Below are 23,338 nucleotides of genomic sequence, written 5' to 3' on the forward strand. Positions count from 1 at the left end.
CAGTGGCGCAATCTCCACTCACTGCAACCTCCGACTCCTGGGTTCAAGCAGTTCTCCTGCCGCAGCCCAGGTGGGGTGGAGTCTGGGTGCCCTGGGGCCCTGCCACCCTCCGCTTGGACACGGGTGAGGAGGGGTTTGCCCTGAGCATCCCCTGTAGAAGCCCAGCTCCACAACAGCGCTGTAGGAAAACGTAGTGTGTCCATTTGAAAATGAAGTTTTATCTATTCCTTATCAGTCTCCTGGGGCTGCTGTGACAAAGTGCCACAAACCGGGTGACTTAAGAGAAGTTGGCTGAGCATGGGGGCTTACACCTGTCATCTGGCGCTGTGGGAGGCCAAGGCAGCCGGATCACCTGGGGTCAGGAGTTTAGGACCAGCCTGGCCAACATGGCGAAACCCCATCTCTACTAAAAATATATATAAAAATTAGCTAGGTGTAGTGGCCCACACCTGTAGTCCCAGCTACCCAAGAGGCTGAGGCAGGAGAATCGCTTGAACCCCTGATCACTTGAGCCAAGATCGCGCCACTGCACTCCAGCCTGGGCGACACAGTGAGACTTTGTCTCAAAAAAAAAAAAAAAAAAAAACCTAAGTGGATTCTCCTGTTTGTGGGGTGTGAGGCCTCTCAAGGCCAGGGAGGTCCTTCCTGCTTCATCCTCGGCTAGCAGTGGCAAAGGCTCCCGTCCCTGCCCTGTCTTCATGTAACTTCCCCCCGTATGTCTGTCCTCTTATCTTCTGGAAGCCAGTTGTGGGATTTGGGTCTCTCTAAACCCAGGATGGTCCCATCTTGAGATCTTTAGTTAAATTTGCACAGACCCCATTTCCAATAGTGATATTCTGAGGTTCTGTGGATGTGGATTTGGGGGCACGTTGTGTGACCCCAAGCAATGTCCCTTTCCATCTTTTTTTTTGGCGGTGGTGGGGGCGGTGCAGAGTCTTGCTCTGTCACGCAGGCTGGAGTGCAGTGGTGCGATTTCAGCTCACTGCAACCTCCACCTCCCAGGTTCAAGCGATTCTCCTGCTTCAGCCTTCTGAATAGCTGGGATTACAGAAACGTACCACCACACCCAGCTAATTTTTGTATTTTTAGTAGAGCCAGGGTTTCACCATGTTGGCCAGGCTGGTCTCGAGCTCCTGAGCTCAGGTGATTCGCCCGCCTCGGCCTGCCACAGCGCTCCCGGCCTCCCTTTCCATCTTGCGGTTGTGTGTGCTTCCTGGCGCACGTGCTATGCTGAGTTCAGTCTCGCATGGGGTCTTTGCCTCATCACGTCGCCAGCGCAGCGGCTCTGCCCTCGGGTCCACCCCAGGTCCCGCCATGCCTGTCACCTCCACCCCACTCTGGACAATGGCAGTGGCCTGCTAACGTCTCCCCTACTTGGTGCCCGGGCCCCTCAGTCTTCCCATGGGGCTGTGCCAGGAAGCCAGGCCCCTCACTGGGAGTCCCTGGTGCCCACAGCACCAGCCCCACTGCCCCTTCCTGTGTCTCAGCCATGCTGAGGCCACTCCCTGGACTGCAGGCTCTGGTGTTGCTGATCCCTGTGACCCCGTGCCCTGCCCAGACACCCCGTGAAATGCCCTCTAATCAAAAAGCCAAAGACAGCCACACGTGCCCAGGCTCTGCACAGTTGGGCCCACCACCCTCTCGTGTGCACTTTCCACACTATTCACGTTCGCCGCCGTCGCCCCCCGCCCGCCCTAAGCTCCTGGAGAACAGAGACCTTGTTTGTCTGTGTGCAGTGCCCAGGTCGGCGCTGGCCCCAGGATGGACGCCTGAAGGGCAGACATGCTGAGGCAACCGGAGCTTCTCGTCAGTGAACACACGTGCCGGGGACCTGTCCTGGTGTCGCTAAAAGAGGCTGCAGAGCCGCGGGGTACAGCAGTGCTCGGCGGGGGCGGGGAGCAGCTCTGCGTGCATGGTGTCCACCTGGGGACCACAGGTGTCAGGCCGGGGAGAGCCAGTGCCAGGAGGTCACACACGATGGTTCCCTCTACAGAGTGTTCCAGAAACGATGAGGGGAATGAATTGGTGGTCCTCAGGGGCTGAGGAGGGCGGGAGGGTGGAGGCAGCCGTGGACACAAAAGGGCCGTGCCAGGGTCCTTGGACCATCATCCTGTGTGTTGGTGGTGGGGCCACGAGTCTGCACGTGTGAAAGAATCCTATTGGCTTAGTGTTTCAGGCTGGGAAGATGACCAGCTCTGGAGGTGGAGGGTGGCGATGGGAGAGCCACTGAACGGCACACTTCAGATAGCTCAAGTGGTGAACTTTATGTTTATCACCACGATAAGAAATATGACATAGGCCGGGCGCGGCGGCTCACGCCTGTAATCCCAGCACTTTGGGAGGCCGAGGCGGGTGGATCACGAGGTCAGGAGATCGAGACCATCCTGGCTAACACAGTGAAACCCTGTCTCTACTAAAAATACAAAAAAATTAGCTGGGCATGGTGGCGGGCACCTGTGGTCCCAGCTATGCAGGAGGCTGAGCTTGCAGTGAGCTGAGATCGTGCCACTGCACTCCAGCCTGGGCGACAGAGCGAGACTCTGGCTCAAAAAAAAAAAATTATATATATATGTGTGTGTGTGTGTGTGTGTGACAGAAAAGTAAACATGCACACGCACACATGAGTGCAGGGGAGTGGGAACCTGCGTGCGGCGATGGCGTGTGCTGTGGTCTTAGAGGGTGGCTCACCCAAGCTTCCCTGTGGGGGAAACCGATAAAGGGCACGTGGGGTCTCTGTAGTGTTGCATCCAACAGCATGGAATCTACAACAATCTCGAAAGAGAAAAAGTCAAGACGTCGGGAGCCCACTGCCCTCTGGTGAGCTCCTGGAGGCTCCGTGGAATGTTCGGGCTGCATCCACCCCAGCCCTCCTGGGACTGTCCCCTCCTGGCGCTCTTGCTCAATCTCTGCTAGAAGAAGGCAGCGTGAGGTCAGCTGAAAACAAAAGCAAACTTTTCTGCAGCCTGCACACCCGTTGGCGTTAGAATTCTGCAGGAAACATCGCCCCTGGGCTTTGCCACTGCCGAGGATCCTGGATCTGGGGACATCTCCAGCAGCACCGCCAGAAAGAGGCCACACGGAGGATGCACGGCAGGCCCAACCCTGCCTGCTGTTCGAATAGTTCATATTCTTACTGCCAGGACTGGCTCCACCAACAGCCCTACCCCCAGGCCAGGGTCTCCACTTCTGAAAGGAGCCAGACAGTCAGAGAGGACCCTAGGCTCCTCCATGTGACATGGGGTTAGCCACACAGGCAAGACAGGGGCGGGGTCCCTGGATGTGGCCTAATGACCTGATGGTCCGCAGGCTGCTGAACCCATGGGGTGCAAGACAGGCCTGCGTGGGAACTACCATCCCTCCCCAGGAGTGGGTGCTGGGGACAGGGCTCGTGAGAGACAGGGCTACCTGATCGTTTTTTCTTTCTTGTAATCGTCTGGTTCCTTAGGAGAAAAAAGAATTGCTACTTTGCAAAAAATCAGTGGGTCCCAGTGGATCCATGATGTTCCCCAGAGCCAGGAAATCATTCCGCTTTCTGCCATGGCCTCCAGGGGGACAGGCCTGGCTGTGGCCTGGCTGGGTGTTGAGGGTGGGGGCGGGGGTGTCTCACTCCCCCTGCCTTGTTCCCTCCTCAGTCCAGTGAGGATAACAAGACCCAGTGAATGAGTCAAGGTCATACCTTCCCCGCCTGGGCCTGGAGCAGGCTCCCTTCGCCCTGCCTGGGCACAGATGGGCACCTTCCCTGTTCAGGATCCTCTGGGCTCACAGGGGCCCTGGGTGTCACCTGGGATCCCCAGTCAAGGGTGGAGCAGAGCCTCATGGGTCTGGTGGCTAGGCTCCGCGCGCCCCCCTCCCACCCCGTGTGCTGGGCAAGCCACGCCCCCGGTGCCCAGCCTGCCGCCCCCTACCAGGCCCCAGGGTCCAGGTCCCAGGAAGCCACTCCCCCAGTCCCCCACCCAACCCCAACCCTAGCCCCTTCTTTTCCTTGCCAAAGAGCTTCGTGGCTTCTTAAAACTGAGCACCCCGCCCCACCCCCAGTGTCCCCGTCAGCGGAGGGAGGGCCTTGGAGGGAGAGAAAAGGGAGTGGGCAGGTTTGCTCAGGCAGGCGCAGCCCACGCCGCTAGAGTGGAATTTTGGATTTACAATGAAGAGTGCACTGCATGTGAGTGCACACTGAAACATTATTCATCCTGACACTGAAGTTCAGGGCTCTGCATCTTATCTGGTGACCCTAAGGAGCGTCCTGCTTCTTATCTGGTGACCCCAAGGAAAGGAGGTAGTGACCCAAGCGAGGAGGAGGTGGTGACAGGGAGAGTGGCTTCAACACTGATTTTCCTTAGTGGTGCCTCCCGGGAGGGGGTGCCAGGAGACTGGCCACCTGGGGGAAAAGGACCGCCAGGGGTTTAGGGGAACGAGGTACACCCTTCCCCGAAGCCTCCCCTGCCTTCTTCCAGCCCCTGGAGGGGCTGTGGGCAGGGGCTGAAGCCTCTCCCTGCTGGGGCCACCCGACTTTCCCTGCTGGGGCCACTCGAGGCAGGCCGCCTGGGTGAGGCATCTCATGGATGCCTCTTGTGGACAGAAAGGACAGCACCGTCCTCTCTCCAGAGCCTGCAGTGTTGGGAGATGCCTTTCCTGCCGCAACCGTGACAAACACACTATTATCTATCAGAAAATCTTCTCACTTCCCCACTTTTCATTAGTCAGAGCCACAGGCCTCCCTTGGGCAGGAGTGACCTGTTCTTCCCTGAGGTAGAGGATGCCAGCCTGAGCAGAGTCTCACCTGGCAGGATTTTTCCCACTCCAATTATAAAAATGCATCTTGTATGGGCTTTAGGAAAGAAGGTGGACTTGGTAACTTGTAAAACATTAAGCCCCAGGGCTAGCTTCAGGCAGGGCTGGATCCAGGTGCTCAGGTACGACAGCATGGGGAATCCGCCTTCCCCTAGCTCTCAGCTTGGCTTTCTTCCTTGCTGTCTGCTCCAGGCAGACTCCCTCCACCAGGCAGCCTCGGCAAGGGCAGCCTCGAAGGCGGCCAGGACGGCCGCTCCAGCTGGAGAGGGCACCTCCTTCTCAGGTTTCCAGCCAGAGTCCCAGGACTGCCGCCCACTGGCGGGGCTGGGGATGTGATGTGTGTCATCCCAGACCCATTGTGGTGACGGTGCCGAGCCATGGCTGAGACCCACATGAACCCTGGAGCCCAGGAGTGGAGTTGGCCCTACCGAGCCCACCAGAGTGAGGAGCAGTGGTTCCCCAAAGAAAACTACATCTCCTGAGCAGGTGCCTGAGGTGTCTCTGAGAGCTGAGGGGTTGGGAAAATAGTCCCAGGTTAGCTGCGTGATGTCGACCAGGCCACTTAACCTCCTTCAACGAGATGGGTTTAGCTGAGGAAAGGGCTCAGAACGGTGCCGAAAACGTCGTGCTGTGGGCCGGAAGCCATTCTTGTTACTACGGCCTGAGCATGTCACATGTGCCTGGCAGCAGGAGGATTCCTCCCAGGCGGGCACCAGAAAGGGACCCCTGAACCTTGGCCCTGCCCCTCCCTGCTCCAGCCCTGCTGGGCTTCTGCCCCTCCATGGACCCCTGTGTGTCCTCAAAGGGAAACTGAGGCCCCGCTGGAGCTTGACCTTTGACCCTGCCTCCTGCTCTAGGATCCACAGACCCTGGATGTTCCCCCCAGCACCAGTCCCTGGATGTACCATCAGGTCCGGGGAGGGGTTTGGCCCCCGGGGCCATTGGGAGCAAGACATCCCTCCATCCTTACCAGACTTCAGTGGTGAAGGGGGCGCTGTTTGGTCCCCAGGGGCTGAGGGACCTGTCTGAGGTCACACCGCTGGGAAGTGGCCCCAGTCAGACCGACCTTCCAGTCCAGCTGACTCCAGACCCCGTGCTCATTTCCAACCCATGAGAAAGGAAGGAGAGAGGGGGCGGGGAGAAGGCGACCCTCCAGGGACCTTGGCGACCTCCCCCAGCCTCCTCCAGCTGGCCACCTCCAGCCCTGCCTGCCGAGAGGCCCGGCGGGCGCTTAATGAGGTTAGCACAGTGCTGTCCGCTGCGAGCAGGTGCGTGCACTGCCAACAATGGAGCAATTTTCGGTAATGATGGGGAGGCCTGCAGTGGGCGCCAGAGCCGCTTCCTGCCCGCGGGGACGAGGGGCCTGCTGAGCTGCAGCCAGGCAGGGAGAGTGGCGCCAACTGGATTCGGAGGGCCAGGCAGAGGCCACTCAGCAACCGCTGCTCCATCCACCCCCGAGCGTGGCCGAGCCCATTCTGCAGGGGAAGAAGCGGAGGCCCAGGGAGCCCCGGCCTGGCCTCTTAGACGGGCAGGGACAGGAAGAGTCGGGGCTGGCACCCTCCCAAGAAGTCTGGATTCTAGTCCCAGCCTTAATGCAGACCTGCTGGGTGGGTTGAGGCAATCCCCATCCGCCAGGCCTCAGTTTCCCCTCCAGACACACTTTCTGCCTGACCTGGGCAACTGGGACCTCGGGCTCCACAGCCCACCCCCTACTCCTCCTTTTTCTTTCCCCCAGTTCCTGCCCCAGCTTGGCTGAGTGGGGTCTTGTGCCCGGCACAATGGAAGGACCCCAGTGGCACTCCATGGATGCTTCCTGTGAAGATCAGCAGAGCTGAGGTCTGGTTCTGAGGCCCACAGAGGCTTCCTGGATGTCCCACTCTGCTCTCCATCCCGGGGGGTACCCCCACCAGCAACTGCACACAGTGGTGTCCCCCAAGAGGGCACAGTCCACGGGAGTGGGGGCAGCTACTTACACCTGCCGCACTGTGGTGCCCAGAACACAGTAGGCACTCGGGGACAGCGTGATGGAGCCAAAAGAACATGGGCTTCAGAGTCACACCTGGTGTCCAGTCCTGGCTGCACTCCCAACTGCTGAGTGTGGTGTGGGACCAAGGTGTCACCAGCCTCCCAAACCCTTGTTCTCATATCTGTAGAACGAAGCATGTCCGTGCCTCCCGAGATGGCTTCAAGGCCATAGGGTTCCCCGCCTGGACCTGGCACCCAGGAGAATGCCAGTAAATGTTGGACGAAAGCCTCTTCATATCTCCAGGCCCGGCTATAAGCACTGGGTGGGCTGGGGGCCCATAAAGACAGTGCCAGGCAGCCATGTGTCCCCCAGCTCAGGGCTCCGGAAGCCTTGCCTGGGGCCCCAGCTGCCCCTCGCCGTGGCCCTGGCTCACCAGTAACTAGGCTTTTCCTACAGGATGGAAATGGGGTTGCCTACTGGGCACCCTGAGAGCTCAGGGGCTTCATCCCAAGCTGGGAAGGATCGTCACCCAGCATGTGCCCAGAACCTGTCCCAGGGGCACCCCAGAACCAGCACGAGGCAGGTGAGGTGGCCAGACACACAGCCAGTGGCAGCCTCTGAGGGCCTGGGCCGGGGAGACCCTGCTGGCCTGAGCACCTATTTCCTGAGGACCGCCCAGGGCCTGGCTGCGGCTCTGTCTCCTGCAACAGAAGGGCCGAGGGTGTCCCCACTAGGTGGCCAGGCCACCCACATGCACCATGGTAGCCGCCTGTGTCCCCGGCACGCCCTGTTCCTCAGGGACTCAAGGCTGGCTGTTCGTTGGTCCAGCTCACAGAAGCTCAGGGACCACGTGAGTGCTTGCCCTATGCAGCCCACTCTCCACCACCGTGCCTGGCACACAGTAGGTGCTCAGTAAACAGCAGTGGCCTGGGTGGGCAGACAGCCAGGCGGCAGCTCCAGCCCGGGGCCCGCAGGCTCTGTCTCCCCTCCCAGATGCTCACTCACAGAGAGAGGCCCCCTTGTGTGTTTGTTTGCTGCAGAACTCGGGCCCAACAGACTTGGTGTCTTTCTTCTCTCCTCCTCCATCCCGCACAGGAGCTCCAGGGAGCGGCAGTTTCCAGAGATTGAAGGCAAAATTGCTTGAAAGCCTGTGCTTTTATCCTCCAATTTGTAGCCATTTAGCAGGGCCGGGCGGAGGGGCAGCCAGGGCTCTGCTGGGCTGTCGGCACAGAAGCGCCCATCACTGCAGAGAACGGTTCTTTGTCCTTTCCCAGACAGCTTTTGGCTACGGGAACAAAACCCGCTGCAGAGCCAGGCTGGGTGGTACGGGGGGCCCACAGGGGAGGCCAACGGCTGGCCTGCTGGAGGAGCCTCAGGGCCTCCGAGAGGCAGAAGGGGCGCCCCACTCTGAAAGTGACATCTACCATCATGGTTCCAGCTCCGCTTGGGACTGTGCCCAGCCCCAGGGGCAGAGGTGCACACGGGCTGGGGCTAGAATTATGAAGAAGGCCCAGGTGTCTCCAGTCTTGCCCCTCCCTCTGTCACTAAGAGGGGCCTTGTGTGGCTTCTGCCCAGGAAGAGGAGCCTGTCTCAGAGGGGTCACTTGAGTGTCTGGGAGGCAGTCAGAGGTCCAGGAGCCGGAAGGAGAGCGGGGATGGGGGGGGTAAGGAGAGGGGGGATGGGTGGGGGAAGGAGAGCGGGGATGGCGGGGGGAAGGAAAACGGGGATGGGGAGAAGGAAAGCGGGGATGGGGGGAAGGAGAGTGGGGATTGGGGGGTAAGGAGAGCGAGGATGGGTGGGGGAAGGAGAGCGGGGATGCGGGGGTAAGGAGAGCGGGGATGGGTGGGGGAAGGAGAGCGGGGATGGGGGGGTAAGGAGAGCGGGGATTGGGGGGTAAGGAGAGGGGGGATGGTTGGGGAAGGAGAGCGGGGATGGGGGGAGGGAGAGCAGGGATGGGGGGAAGGAGAGTGGGGATGGGTGGGGTAAGGAGAGCGGGGATGGGTGGGGGAAGGAGAGTGGGGATGGGGGAGAGAGAGCAGGAATGGGGGGAAGGAGAGTGGGGATGGGTGGGGTAAGGAGAGCGGGGATGGGTGGGGGAAGGAGAGCGGGGATGGGGGAGGGAGAGCAGGGATGGGGGAGGGAGAGCGGGGACGGGGCGGGGGGAAGGAGAGCGGGGATGGGGGGGAAGGAGAGCGGGGATGGGGGTTGGAGTGGGGTGTGGAACTTCAGATTCTGGGAGAAGTTTCCAGGGAGTTTGGAAAACAAAAGTGCAGGTCTAGCTTCTAGCTTCAGGGCGTGAAAAAAGTCTGGAGGTGAGGCATTTTGCCATTAGCTTCCCCTCTGCAGTGCTGAGAGCTGGCATGGCTGGTAAGTGGTGCTTTGAGGGGGAGATGCAGGTCTCCCTGCGCAGGGGGACCCCCCACCCCACCCCACCCCCAGCACTGGCTGTGAGAGTAGCCAGAAAATGACGAGATTCTCTCCCTGGGTAGGAAGGAAAGGTATGAGCAGAAGCATGCCTAGCAAGGCTGCACTGTCGGAAGCAGAGTGGGCTCAGAGACGTCAGGGCCCTCAAGGCTGCAGCTGGGGGAGGGGACGTTGGGGGAGGTGGCACCTGGCCCACCGAGTTTGCATCTCACCTAGGTTGGACTTGTCTGGTTTCCAAGTGGCCTCTGAGCACCTGGGTGTGGGCCAGCATCTGCCTGGGTTTGGGCTGGTGTCTGCCTCCCTCTCCTGGGGCCCCTGGAGCAGGTGCAACGGCCTTCGGAATTAAAGGCTCACGGGCCACAGCGAAGGGTGCTACCTTCCCTCCCTCCATCTTCCTCCCAGTGTCCTCATCCTGCACCCTCAGTACCCCCTCCAGGCTTTTGCCCAGGACAGCTCCTCTCCCAAAGATGCCTCCGCTCCAGGGCTCATCCCTTTTAGCAGCCCCTCCAGCCTAGCTCCAGCCAGCTAGCCCAATCCCTCCCCTCTGGTCACTGCAGTCCCTCTGCCACCCAGACCCTGCACACGCTGGGCATGGCCATGATCCTCCCTGGGTTCCAAGTCTTGCTGGGGTGCAACCCTGCTCCTGACCAAGAAAGATGAGGCACCTGTCCTGGGGGCAGGGGCTGCATGTCTGTGTTCTCAGGGCCAGAGCGGGCCCCTCCTGAGCAGGGCGTGGGCTGCAACTCCTCACCCGCCAGCCAGGTCTTGAGAAGTGCAGGGGTCTGGCGGTAGGGCACGTGAAACCCTTCTTGGGATTAAACCCTGGTGTGGCAGGCTGGTCTTTCATCCCCACTGCAGTCCCCTGACTTAGAAGAAAACACAGAGCCCTCAGCCTCATGCCTGCTTCTCAGTGGTTTCTGGACTCCCTGGAGTCTCCCCTCAAAGCACGGAGGCTCTGAGCACCCCACAAAGTCCTCAGGAATCAGCACCATAAAAAAATACACTTTATTGAGACCTCACGGTTTGCAGGGCAGCGCAGCGGGCACAGGCAGAGGAGCATGCAGAGCGCGTGGCACGGGTGCACAGCACATGGCGAAGCGGCCCCTGCCCGGGCACCTCCTCTGGACCGCCCCTGCACGCCTCGGGACCCTCGGGCCCGGCCGGGCCCCCTCCTCCCAACAACCCCCAGAGGTCCTGGCTGAGCAAACAGAGTGGCCGGGGCAGGCTTGGCCACCAGGGCCGGTGTGAGCCCAGAGGCGGGGTGGGCAGAAGCAGCTGGCACAGCTCAGCCGGAAGCCTTAGCGGAGGGAGGAGGGCGTGGGAGCCCACACCTGCCAATCCAGCCCTGAGCTCCTCAGCAATTTTGTCTCTCTTGATTAAACATCCCAGGAACATCAAGTTCACAGAAATGTTTTCTTCTTCATCTTTCTGAAAACACCCAGAATGGAAAAGCAGAGAACAGCTTCGAGGTTCCTAGGGCCCCTTGACACTTTTGGGGGCAGAGAGAGTTGGTAGGAAGAGGGGTGAAAGGGCCAGGCCTGAGGCTTATGCAAGAGACAGAAGGCAGCAAAGGCAGTGTCCTGGGCTTGTCTGGGGAGAGGGACGGTGTGCAGGTGTGTGCACGTGCAGAGGCAAACTGCTAGGGCAGGAGGCCTGGAGCACACCCAGGTGCTTGCTTTGGGAAGAACACCAACCAGTAACTGCGAAGGGTGGACACCAGCAGGGGGTGGGCAGCATGTCTGGGACCTCCAGACTGTCCCTCCCGGTGGAGCCAGAATGTGGGGGGCAGGGCCGGCCACCCAGCCTCCCGTCCAGCCAGTGAGGGGCCCTCTGGCCAACCCAGGAAGGTGCCTCCATGGCAGGGTGGGTGGCCTAAGAGAGGCTGCCGTGGCATTAAGAGGGGGCCACAGACATGGCGGGGCTCACCCCTGGGGGAACGAGCCGGGTTGGGGGCAGCAGGGCCAGCTACCCAGGAGACCTGGGCTGAGAGAGGTGTGGCTGAGGGAGGCTCTGGTGGGCCACTCACTTCCAGCAGTGCTCCAGGGAGCTGTGGGGCTGGATTTTGAGCTTCTGGGGGCAGAGCAGCTTGGTGAAGGCCCGGCGGAAGCTGTGGTGGCACAGCGGGTAGAGGACAGGGTTGACAGCCGAGTTGGCCCACAGGAGCCAGAAGGAGGTTTCGTACCAGTAGTCAGGGACGCAGTGGCCATGGCAGGCGGCCCGGATGATCATCAGCAGCGTGTATGGGGCCCAGCAGAGCCCAAAGATGCTCACGATGACGGCCAGCGACTTGGCCACTTTCCTGTCCCGAGACAGCCGAAAGCGCTGAGTGAAGCTCTGGGACACCATCTTCATGCGCTTCTCCAGCGAGGCCGAGGACGCCGACGGCTTGGAGCCCCTCTTGAGTGAGCGCGGCCTCTCAGTGCCCCTCGAGGAGCTGCCGGAGCTGGAGGTGGGTGAAGCCGCGGAGCCGCCCCCACCGCCACCCCCGAGGGCCACCTCCCCGGCCTCAGCGCCTGCGGCCGCCTCACCCACCCCATACCTGTGCAGCGGCATGGCCTCCCCATGCCCCTTCTGCCAGCAGCCCCAGCAGCCAGGCGGTGGGGGTGGTGAGGGCTGGGCCTCGGGAGGGGGCTCGGGGCCGGCTGCCTCTCGAGCCCCATCCAGCCGGAGGCGGGTGCGCCTCTGGATGTTCAGGTAGATGCTGAGGTTAAAGAAGGTGACGCTGAGGAAGGGCGTAAAGAACTCCAGGGTGGAAGCCGTGATGAGGAAGTACCAGTTGTAGAAGAACTCGGCATAGCAGTGGCCCTCGGGGATGGAGCTGCCCCCGGACAGGTACTCCCAGCTCAGGATGGCCGGCCCGTACAGCAGGAACGCCAGCACCCACACCAGCAGCATCTTACGCACTGCCCGCCGCGTGTCACCCTGCTGGGCCCGGTATGAGACCTGCAGAAGGGCAGGCTGGTCAGGGGCGGAGCAGAAGGAATATTGGACTGGGTGCGCCCCCGCAGCCTGTGGGCCCCTATGTGGGCCCTTCCCTCAGCAGCAATGCTCCTCCTTTCCCCTCCTGTCCTCCCTCCCTCCCTCTTTCCCCTCCCTTCCTCTAACCCTCCCCACTGGGGTCCCGGGCTGGTGCCCTGCCACACTCAGTGAGAGCCTCAGAAGCTCCCTGGGACCAACCTGAATCCTCACTCTCTGCTAGGCTGCCTGTTTACCACCCCCTACCAGCTGTGAGCTCCCTGGGGGTCCTGTCCTTGGCCCCTGCATCCCTGGGACCAGACTCAGCATCAGCCCCAGACCACGTGCGCACACAGCTGTTTCTGACATGATGCATCCTGATCCTGCAAAGGCCCGAGCCATCTGCAGATGTTGGGGTGGGAGGTCCAGCCCCACTCCTGCACAGGTGCTCACACCCCTGGGAGCTGGAGGTGCAGGAGTGAAGCCACAAGCTGGCCCACTGCTAGGAGACATCCCCCGCCCCGCCACAGAACAAAGCATCCCAGATCGACATCAGGGCCTCTGGGGAAGAACAGGGAGAGAGGGCAGGGCCCTCCTCAGGGCAGAGAGCAACCAGCTGGTGGGGGCAGGGGGCAGGAGGGCCAAGGGATCCCACTGAGGGGTCTCAGGTAGGACAGCTCGAGGAGTAGGACCTGAGAGCCCCTGCCACCCTCCCCCACCAGCCTGATGGTGTTTACCTTGGTGATGGCGGGAGCAATGTTCACAGCTATTGCTAATGAGAGGTGGGCAGAGCACCCCCATGCCAGGCTCTCTGCTCGGCCGCTTTACCCTTCGTGGCAGCTCTCCTTGTGCCCCATGCCTGGTGGCTCCAGGAAAGGAGGGAGAGACCACAGGGGGATGGGCTCAAGAGGATCCCAAAGCCATGCTCTTTGCACCCTGTCTCTTAGCCTTTCTAGGTTAGAACCAAACAACCTGCCCTCAGTCCTGCAGAGGCCCCCATAAAGCCCTGGGGAGGTGAGCTGCCAAGGAGATGAGAAGGGGAAGGAGTGACTTCAGCAGCGGCTCCCTGGGCTGCATGGCCCTGATACAGGAGCCTGGGTGGGGCAGGGTCCCTGACTCAGGTGGCCGCTCCCATGAAGGGAAATCTGCGGAGCCAGGATCTGCCGCCTGCCTTCCCGGGGCCTGTGTGTGTGTGCAAGCTGCACACATGCATGTGTGAGGGATGTCACCCAAGGCCTCTGGCCCCAGATCCTCCCATAACTCCGGGGACTGTGGCACCTGCCCCAGGGCGGGGGCTGCAGTGACAGCCCTGCCTTCAGGAACATCTGCATCCAGATTCCCTGCCTCCTGCCTGGGCCAGGCCAGTCTGGCTACAGCCATGGCCCCGAGTGGGCAGCTGGCCATCGAGTGGCCCATGTATCAGCAGCAAAGCCAGTGGGACCAAGCCCACTTCTGCCCACAGCTCAGAAGTGGCCGTCCCCACCCAGGTGCCTCCCATGGGCATCCCGACTGTCCCTGCGGAGTGAACAGGGGCTCCGCAGCCCAGGACTCACGGCTCGGGTGACCGACAGGAAGCGGTCGTAGCTGATGAGCACGATGTTGAAGGCAGAGGAGGTGCACAGCAGGTAGTCCACTACCAGCCACAGCTTGCAGAGGCCCCGGCCGAAGGTCCAGCGGCCTGTCAGCACGTAGGGTACATACAGTGGGATGCAGAAGGCGCCTGTGGGGAGTAGGGCCACAGTGGGACCATGCAGCCAGGGGCCAGGGGACGGACGGACCTAAGCGCAGACACCGGCGGGACCTGGGGTCACATGGTGGCTGCTTTTCTGGAACTAGCCATCCTCATCTTACCGCCCCTCCACCTGGTGTCAGCCACAAACTCTGCCCTGCCGCCAGCCTTCACCCCCACATAGCTCCCAGCACCATCTGTGTTCCCTGGGCCTGGGGGCAGGAAGGATGATCCAGGCATGGGGAACTCTGGCCACCACAAGACCCCGAGAGCCTGGAGTCGGGACTCCCTGGACTTCTGTCCAGCCCTCCCAGCCCTCAAAGGAGGAAAGAAGACAATTTCCTTGTCCCCTCCCCACGCTGGACTCCAGCCCCTACCCTGGCGTTGGACAGCCCTCCCTCTCAGCTTAGACAAGGAGAAACCCTTTCTCCCGGCTGAAAGGGCACTTGGTTGCAGCCGCCAGCCGCTACTACTACTGCCAAGCGGGCTTGGAGCGTCTGGGAGACGCACCTCACATCCCCAACAGGTGTCTGGCGCTCCAGCCCCCTCCGCGTGCCCCGCCCCCCAGCCGGCAGCAGAGCCTGGACACGTGAGAGCACGCTCCTCCGAGCGTCTCCCCCAACCCCCACCTTCCCCACGGTCCCTTCCCCCAACACAGCTCTAAAAATCCCCCTTCCATGTCCCCTCCCCCAGACCTTCTCTAAACCGCCCCACTGCGCCCTCCGCGCGTCCTAAGTCCGCAGCAGCCTTTGTTTGGCTACAGCGCAGGAGCCAGAGCTGCACCCGCTGCCTTTGCGCCTTGCGCCTCGCCCAGTGCCCGTGTCCCTTCCCGGGGACATCTCTCCCCAGCCCCTGTCCCGAGGCCTGAGTGGCAAGGAACTTCGCCTGTGCCCCCCACCCCATGGACTCCGGACGCCCCCTTCCCAGGCCGGGTCCCCTGGTGGGGCGTGTGCCTGCGGGAGCCACCCAGGTCCGTGCTCCACTCCCCGCTGGCCCGGCCACGCTGGGCGCCCCTGGGTCCCACGGCGGCCGGGGGCTGGGGATTTACCGACGAGGAAGTCGGAGATGGCGAGGTTGAGCAGGAAGAAGTTGTTCTGGGTGCGGAGGCTCGAGTCGGCCACGAAGGCGAGCATGACCAGCGCGTTGCCCAGCACCGTGGCCACGATGAGCAGCGCCATGAGCGCGGCCAGCACCGCGGTCCAGGCTGCCGAGAAGCCGCGCGCCCCGCCCGCCGCCGCCGCCGCCTCGCCCGCCAGCGCCCCCGAAGCGTTCAGCGGCCCGTCGGGCGGCGCGCGCTCCATGGCCCCGCAGGCTCACGCGGCTCCGAGACGCGGGGCAGGGCGCCGGCCGAGAGCTGGGCGGCCGGGAGGGGCCCCGGCCCGGGAGCCTCGTCTTTGCGGGCCCTTGGCCGGGTCGGGTTCCCCGGGGGGCGCCCAGCGCATGGTCCGCGGGGCCGGGGCCGGGGCCAGGGCAGGCGGTGCCGAGGGGGCCGGGGCCGGGGCCGGATCCGAGCCCAGTGGGGCCGGCAGCGCGGCTGCTGCAGTGGGAGAGGAGCCGGAGCCTGAGCCGCTGCCGGCGCGACCGTGCACCCGGAGCGCAACGCGCAGCCGAGTGCGCCCCGCGCCCAGCCCACCGCCCCGCGCGCCCCGCGCAGCGCCCCCGCCATTGGCTGCCGCCCTCGCCCCGCCCCCTCCCCGCCCCCGCCCCGCCCGGCGCCGGCAGCACCACGGACAGCGCCGCGTGCCCGCCAGGCTGCCTGGAGCCCAGCCCCTGCGCTCACAGCAGCTGGCTGGGAGCCCGGCCGGGGCTTGACCGGGTCTGGGGGCTGGCCTGCGGTCAGTCAGCCCGCGCACTCCGAGCCGGGGTCTGGGTTGCTCGGCCTTTCCTGTGCCCTCGGCCTTGGTGACCCCTGCCCGGTCATCATGGAGAGCCCTGGCGCCTGTGGGGACCCGGGGTGGGGGTGGGGGAAACGCCTGCACCCGCGCTCCAGGGAACTTGCCCTGCGGGGCATTTCCTCGGTGCATGTTTTGGGAATGTGGGTCTCCGGGGGAAGGAATGTCTGGAGGAGAAGGGATGGGGAGGAGGGGGTTTTGGAAAGCCGGTGCCCAGACCAGGGGTCCGCTCCACCTCCCGTTTGCACGGACCCTGGGTGCCAGCCTCCCTGTGGACAGGGCCCAGTGCAGGGTCCAGGGTGACCTGCAAGGCGCAGGCAGACGTGGAGTTACATAAGGGAAGATGAGGCGCCGGGCGGACCCAGCCGGAGGGGAGCGCGTCTAGCCTGGGCTCCGGCGGCCTCAGGCTGAGGAGGCAGCAGCAAGCCGCTTGGAGCCCAGCCACGGACCCCCGTGGACAGAGGGGCAGTCGGCACTGCAGCGGACAGACGAGGTCACTGCACTCAGGGCGCAGGTGGTGGCTGTGTTAGCGCCTGTGGGAGGGGACGGGGGAGGAGAGGAGAGGTGGCAGGAGGGAGCGCCCCCACCACCAGACACATGCGCTCAGATACACCGGGTCAAGGACAGATTCCTCCTGAAACACTCAGGGCAGACAGACAGACATGCCCACACTCAGATACACAGACACCCACAGGCCAGGGAAGCAGCCACCAGCGCCAGGCTGAGGACCCACCAAGAGCGAGACACACATCAGACAGCAGGCAGGGAGGGAGCCGCGCCCCAGAAGAAGGAAGCAGCAACTCCGCTCGGTCGCCAGCTGAAGGCATCCCTGGTGCCTCGAAGAGGCCAGAGTGCGCGTGTCTGGGGCAGGGGCTGCAGAGGGGACCACGGGCGCTGACATGCACCGTTACTCCCCTACTTATAGCAGCTTCCGCATACTGTGGGGACCTGCCCCTTCCCCTCGCCCCCAGTGGCGCTTCAGAAACTTTGGGGAAAGAGGAGCTGGGATTCCTCTGCTGCCACCTCAGGGCTGACTGCAGAAAGGAACCCCCAGACCCGTGGCCGCAGTCAGCCCACTATTCCACAGCTTCTAGGAGTCTGCTCTGGGGGGAGGGGTTCGGCTTCCCTCTCTGACTACCTGGTTGTACTCATCCCACTCCACCTGCAAACCCTACTCCTCATACGGGTTCCCCCACGTTCCCTGCACCCCACCCCAACTCACCCAGTGTGGAGGGGTTCTGCCCGGACCAGGGAAGTTTTCAAGGGGAAAAATTCCATGGAGCTGGGCAGCAAGGGGCTGTGGGGCCATCAGAGCTGCCGCCCAGGCAGGCTGCGGCCCTTGACTCACTGTCCCCACCCAAACAAGGACTCCTTGTTGAGTGGACTCCTCCCCAGGCCCTTCTCCTCCCCAAGTACCCACTGAGGCTGCGGGAGATGGCATTGGGTGGGGGTTAAGAGGGGGCCCTGGCTCTCTCCTTCACTGGCTGGAGCCTCAGTGTCCCCATCTTGGAATGGGGAATATAAATTGGAATCCCAAGCAGAACCAAGGATGAAGGAGTCTGGAGGCCCGCCCAGCCATTCTCCCTCCCCACCCCTCCTCCCCTGTCATCCACAGCTGCCCAGGCTTCCCCATGAACTGACCAGCCCCGGAGAGCCTGGGCAGTGCTGGCCTGAGCCAGATGACCCAGACAGAGGGAGCTTTCCTGGTGTTCTCTCTGCCCCAGAGCCTCAGCGGGGACAGTTCAGCCCACACCTACCCCACAGCTGTTCTGAAACCCCCGCGGAGCCTGCACCAAGATCCAGGGGCTCATGGAATCTGGACCCACAGGCGGGGAATCCCACACAGCATGGCATCGGCCAGGGGACCCACTTCTGCAGCCTGTCACTACAGTGGTGACACATATCCATCACACGCCTGTGGGTCACCTCAGGGCACCCTCGCGGGAAGTCAGAAGGAGGCCCTGGGGTTCGGCCCCTCGCAGTGGGGACCCAGCTGTGTGACCCCAGGTGAGTTACCAAATTCTCTGAGCTGCTGTAAATGGAGGCTGCCTGGAGAGAAGAGGGCCTGGCTTGGCCCCGAGGTCTGATGATGACAGTGGCTGGCGGCTGTGAACGCCCCCTACAGACTCAGTGGGAGTGCTTGGTACCTGACCTCACCAGCCCCTGCAAGACCATAAAGTTGGGCAGGACTTGCCTCCCTGCAGCGCTGGTGAGCCCCCCTGCCCGAGGTCACGCACGCCCACCCTCTCCATGGCCACATGTCCAGCCCAGCCTGAGGACAGCAAGCCCACCAGCGTGACCAGCAGCCATGTGAGAGGCCCGTGTCCTTGCCCAAACAGGAGGCCAGTGTCCTCTGGGCTGGGGCTTGATGTGGCCATGGCAATGCAGGGTGCATGTGGCTGGTCCCTGTGTAGCCTGTCTAGCCCTGGGGAGCCCTGTCCCAGGGACCGGCTATGTTGTGTACCTTGTGATGAAAAAAGAAAGTAGCCAGGGGAGACCATCCCTGTATTCATGGGCAGAGGCCAATGTTCCTGCAGGCTGGTCTGGGCCGGGGAGGAAAAGGACTAGAGATGGAGACAGGAGCTCTGGGCCAGAGCCATGTAGATGGCCACGTGACTGGGGGCCTAGCTTGTTGGTTTCATATCACAAGCAAACACCCACCAGAAGCCATCCACCCTGAAGACGTGACATTAGCAAGCCCCTGTCACTGGCCACCCTCGAACTGGGATGTTTGAGGTGAGTGCAGTGAGTGCAGCGTAGCTCCATTGAGAGCAGTGGCCATCCTGGTGGCTACGTGTGGGCCAAAGGGCACCGACTCCCACCTCCCAAGGCCCACCTGCTGCTGCTGCCTCTGAATGTCTGACCGCCAGCAAGTGTTCAACACCCAGCCCCAAGTAGAGGACATTCTCTGAGGACAACAAATAGCTGCTGGTGAGCTGGCTCCATGGGTCGCCTTCCCCTAGCCCTCATGGACCACAGACCTGCTCTGGGTGTGCGTCGGCCTGCCTTGCCTGTTGAGCCTACACTGCAATCCAGGGGCCTATGGATCTCAGATCCACAGGCAGAGATTCCTACACAGTGTGGCATCTGGCCAGGGGACCCTCTTCCCATGAAGGCAGAGCCAGCATGGCCCCCGGCCATGGGCCCACCAGGGTCTGGCCTGCCACACCACCCAGGAGCAGCCTCCGGAGGCACACCAGCCTGGGGCACTCACCTTCGAGGCTGACGCTGCCCTGCGGACACGGATGACAGAGCAGAGTCCTTTCCATGGCGCCACGTCTCCAACAAGAAGACCACAGGCCTTCAGGACCAGGGAAGGAGCAGGAGGGGCCCCGCCTGGCACCCTCCCAAGCATCATCAGGGGAATCTGTGCTTTCCAAACTCGGGGCTCTGCAGGGCTCAAGCTTCTCATCTCTGAGGGACACCTGCTTACTGGGGACACAGCTGTGGATGGCTCCCAGGCACTTTGAGCTCCTGAGCTCCAGCAGACAGGACGAGGAGCTGCCTTTCTGTCGGGGTAAGTGGCCCTGATCAGCAGGAGAAGGTGGGGCTGCTGTTTCCAGGAGAGGAGGGCTGGGAGGGGGTGGGTGTGAGGCTCAGGGCCCTCTTGGGCGCCATGGCACCCCGTGGCCCAATCGTTTCTGTGCATGGACAAGTGCGGCCACTCCAGCCTGAGAAGGTCCAGTGGCTGGGGCTCAGGGAAGGAGCGTGAGCCTCCAGGACCTGCAGTGGCCACAGCCGAGGTGGGAGAGTGCAGGAGGGAGGGGACACGTGCCAGGCTCAGCTGCCCCTGTCCCCTGACCCCTGATCCTTCACAGCCCTCACCCCAACACATCTCTCCACCTCCCGTGCTGTCTCGGCATCTGCTTCCTGGAGGACCCACGTTGACACAGCCCAGGTTCCAATTTTGAAAGGGTGGTCAGGGAGTTTCCACTGAGAAGACACACGAGCAAAGGGGGAAGAGAGGGAGGTGGGTATTGGAGGAAGCAGAGTTCCAGGAAGCGGAACAGCAGGAGCGAAGGGCAAGGGGTGGAGCACGTTCGTGTTCCAGGGACAACGACGAGGCTCGTGCGGCTGGAGCTCAGGCGGGGGCATGTGGAGTGCGTTCCAGGGGCAGGTCTTGGAGGCCCTCAAGCTGCTGCAAGGATGCTGATGTTTTCTCGGACAGGTGCTCCAGGAGGGCCTGGGGGACGCTTTTACAGGATCCCCTGACTGCGTTGGAGAGTGGTCTCTAGGTGGATGACGGCAGAGAGACCAGAGGTGAGGCGTTGCAAGACTCCAGGTGGAAGGCGATGGTGGCAGTGGGGGTCAGGCAGACCTGGGCAGATTCTGACATGAGCTGGCATGTGAGGTGTGAGAGGGCAGAGGAGACGAGGGGCCCAGCCCAACTCCATAATTTGGGCTCAAACTCCTCAAAGGAGGTGCTGACAATGAACCAGAGGGAGCAGGTTTGGGGGACGAAGAGGTGCCCTGTTTGAGAGCGCCAAGGCTGAATTGCCAACGGGATGTTCAAGAGATGAGACTGGACAAATGGGCAGTCAGGGGCTGGGATGAGAGGAGCTCTGGGCTGGTGGCCATGCTGGTGTCACAGCAGCGGACAGCAGGATGCTGTCCCATCACCCTGTGCCATCGGGGGAGCAGCTCTGCTGCCAGCATCTCTGCTGCCCAGAAAAGACCCTTCTCTTTGGAGCTGATGGTGCGCCCAGGTGCTGTCCCCGCAGTGCTCTGTCTCTGCTGCATGGGGACGCAGCTGCTGGTGAGTAATATGGGGGTGAGGCGCGGGGCCGCCAGGGCCAGTGCAGGACAATTGTCCTGCTAGTTACAGCCAAGGCACCTGTGGGGGTCTGGGGCCAGCACTGTGCCGCCTCTTCCAAGGAACCCATATTTGCTTTCTCTCTTTCTGCAGGAGCTCATTTGAATATGGGAATGTAAATTTTTCTTTTTTTGTTCCATGTCTTTTTTTCCCCCGTGACATTCTGAGCCAGCTCCGGGTGCATCCTGACGAGCTCAGGGCCTGGGTGTGACAAGAATGGCGTCTGAGGCCGCCGACTTGGAAGAAAAAGTTGAGTCTGGTTTACCTGCCTTTGCAGACCAGGCAGAACTGGGCCCAAGACTTGGATGGTAGGAAACAGAGAGGGGACAGGAGAGCCAGACATTAGTTGCTATAGTTTGGGGGAAAGTGAGAGAGCTCAACTCCAAAGGGCCTAAGGACAAGGAGCAGGTGCTGTTTCCTACGCCCACGAAGTCCAGGCGCTGTGAGTTTCAGGCACAGCTGCATCTGGGCTCAAGTACAGCTGCTCCATCCATTTCGTCTTATCCTGTGTGCACTTCATCCTCAGGCAGGGAGTATCTCCCTGAGATCTCTCCCTGCAGCTCCAAGTGACTCCCCTGTCCCCTCCTCCATCCCCAGGCAGGAGAGGAGGCTGCCTTTCAGCCAACAGAACCCCAGGATCAGCCGCTTTGGCCTGGCATTGGCCTGGCTTAGGCATTCGTGATGCCTGAGCTCACAACGGTGGAGTCAAACCCTGGCTGAGGATGCATGAGAAGTGGAGGGGGAGTAGCGGTGGTCATCCCTGAAGCTGCTTTGAGGTCCCCGCGAGGAGCCCCTGCTTAATCCCCCAGCAATGCCTCAGGGGTCCAAGCGCCATCCTGCTGGGTCAGTGGGCCTGGGCACAGAGAGCCTGGCCGTGGTTGGGGTGGCAGGGAAAGTGCGACTGCAGAGATGACCTTCTCTCGGGGCATCTGTGTCTCTTGCTGCCTGGCTACTGTGAGAAGTGAGGCTGAGAGAGCAGGGAGAGGGGCAGTGATGGGTGATGGCAGTTTGGCGGATCTCAAGGGGCCCAGGCAGGATGGGTGTGGAGCCACCCGTGGTCTATCCATAGGAAGGAAGCCTGCAGCCTGCTCGGGGTCTGCTCCCTGCTCACCCAGGGCTGATACAGCCAGCTTAAGGGACAGGGTCGCAGGCTGGGCATGAGGGCTCATGCCTGTAATCCCAACACTTCAGGAGGCCAAGGCAGGAGGATTGCTTCAGACCAGGAGCCCAACACCAGCCTGGGCAACATAGACAGACCCCGTCTCTACAAAAAATAAAGAAAGAGGCAGGGTCACGCCCACACCACAGGCCAGGACAGCGGCCCCCAGAAAACCAAGCTCCAATCAGACCTCAGCTCCTCCTGCTGAGACTAGGGGCCTGCTGAGCCCTGGGGCCTGGGTCGGAGGGCAGAGGCTGCGGCAGGGAGAGTGCAGAACTGAATGGAGCCTGACCCAGTGCTCTTCCCTCCTAAGGATGGCACCTGGTGGAGACATCAAGCACGAAAGAAGGAGTGATCCTAGGAAGGCTCCCTGGAGGAGGTGATGCCTGGAGGTGGTCTTGAGAACCCAGGTCTGATCCGAGGGTCAACAGCCCGGTGAGTGCAGAGGCTGTCGGAGAATCTGGAGGAATAAAAAATCTTTGCGGGAGGAAAGGAGCTCCTGCCTCCCCAGAAAGTCCCTCCATGTGAACCAGACTGTTGCTGGCGCGCAGCGTGCACCTCCCAGGGCTGGCTGAGAAGTATTCGCTGAATGAATGGAACAGATTGCATCTGTGCAGCCTCCCTCCGTGGGCTAAGAATGAAGACGTGATAGAGAAAACAGAAAAGAAGACAGAAAGCAGAACGGTCTCCACTGTGCTTTTCCAGAACCCTCTGGAAGGCCGAGAGGGCTCCAGGGCAGCTGGGACCCGGCCCCATACCCAAGTCCAGCTGTGGGGGACCCAGCCCCAGCCCAGGAGCCCTCACCCCATCCCTAAGAGCATTTGGTGGGGCCTCCTGTGGCTATGATCCAACAGAGCAGCACTGCCTGGGGGTGGCCTCCGAGCCAAACCCAGGCCATGACCTCCCATCCCTGCCGGTGCCTGGGGGTGAATCAGGCCCTGGACAGTGCTAAGCATCAAGCCAGGGGGCCGCTGGGCCAGGCCAGAGGTAGGGACAGGCCCTGGGAGAGGGTGACGTCTGGACCCTCAAGCTGGTTGGCATCCAGCTCCTCCTGCTTCCCATGCCAGGGTGCCCTGAGACCCTGCTGGTGTCTGCCCCGAACACCTTGCCCACACCCTCAGCCTAGGTCCTGGCAGTGGGGACCAGGCTTGGTGACGCTGGTCCATCCTGCAGACCCCCTGCCAGGGTGCAAGGCTAGGCAGGCCAGCCAGGGGCCACGTGCTCCCGGCTGCTCCACACACGGGCCGGTGGGGCCCTCCCCTCCAGCAGCTGAGGTTAGCACAGGCAGGGGCCTGGTGGATCTAGCGGAGGGCGACAGACAAGAACGTGGGACGTGTGGCCAGCACACCTGCGCTCACCGCCCAGGGCTGCTGGAGGGCTAGCCCCATCTCTGTCCACCCCCTGCCTCCCGCCTGGGTGGGGTAGTCTGTCTGGGTAGGAAGCAAGGATGGCCACGGGGTGAGCACACTAGAGGCCCGGCGTGAGTACTGTGCAGGCCAGTCTCCATCTGGCTGCTGCCTGGATCCATTTTCGGTAAGGCTGAGAGGCCAGCCTTACCCTGGAGCCTGAAGCCTGGTGGGGAGGTGGCCCCTCCTCCTCCCTCTGTCCCCGC

General features: G+C 62.2%; 1 protein-coding gene across 1 annotated transcript; it reads right to left on the minus strand.

The window, feature by feature from the left end:
• Positions 1 to 9,951: 9,951 nt before the first annotated feature.
• HRH3 (histamine receptor H3) lies at positions 9,952 to 15,477 on the minus strand. Its single transcript, XM_024238977.2, has 3 exons — positions 14,911 to 15,477; positions 13,687 to 13,853; positions 9,952 to 12,121 (listed from the first exon to the last, which is right to left on the minus strand). Exons 1-3 carry the CDS (start codon positions 15,161 to 15,163, stop codon positions 11,201 to 11,203), a joined length of 1,341 nt encoding a protein of 446 aa, XP_024094745.1. The 5' UTR covers positions 15,164 to 15,477; the 3' UTR covers positions 9,952 to 11,200.
• Between the last annotated feature and the right edge of the window lie 7,861 nt (positions 15,478 to 23,338).

Source organism: Pongo abelii, chromosome 21 (genome assembly GCF_028885655.2).
Source record: "Pongo abelii isolate AG06213 chromosome 21, NHGRI_mPonAbe1-v2.0_pri, whole genome shotgun sequence".
NCBI classification, from domain to species: Eukaryota; Metazoa; Chordata; class Mammalia; order Primates; family Hominidae; genus Pongo; species Pongo abelii.

Bases quoted from the DNA above. Each gene is read 5' to 3' on its own strand.
- HRH3 (XM_024238977.2), bottom strand. From the start codon at position 15,163: ATGGAGCGCGCGCCGCCCGACGGGCCGCTGAACGCTTCGGGGGCGCTG. The intron at 13,854-14,910 runs GTAAATCCCCAG...TACTCCCCACAG, and splicing joins CATCTCCGACTTCCTCGTCG to GCGCCTTCTGCATCCCACTG. The intron at 12,122-13,686 runs GTGAGTCCTGGG...GCCCTTCTGCAG, and splicing joins TCCTGTCGGTCACCCGAGCC to GTCTCATACCGGGCCCAGCA.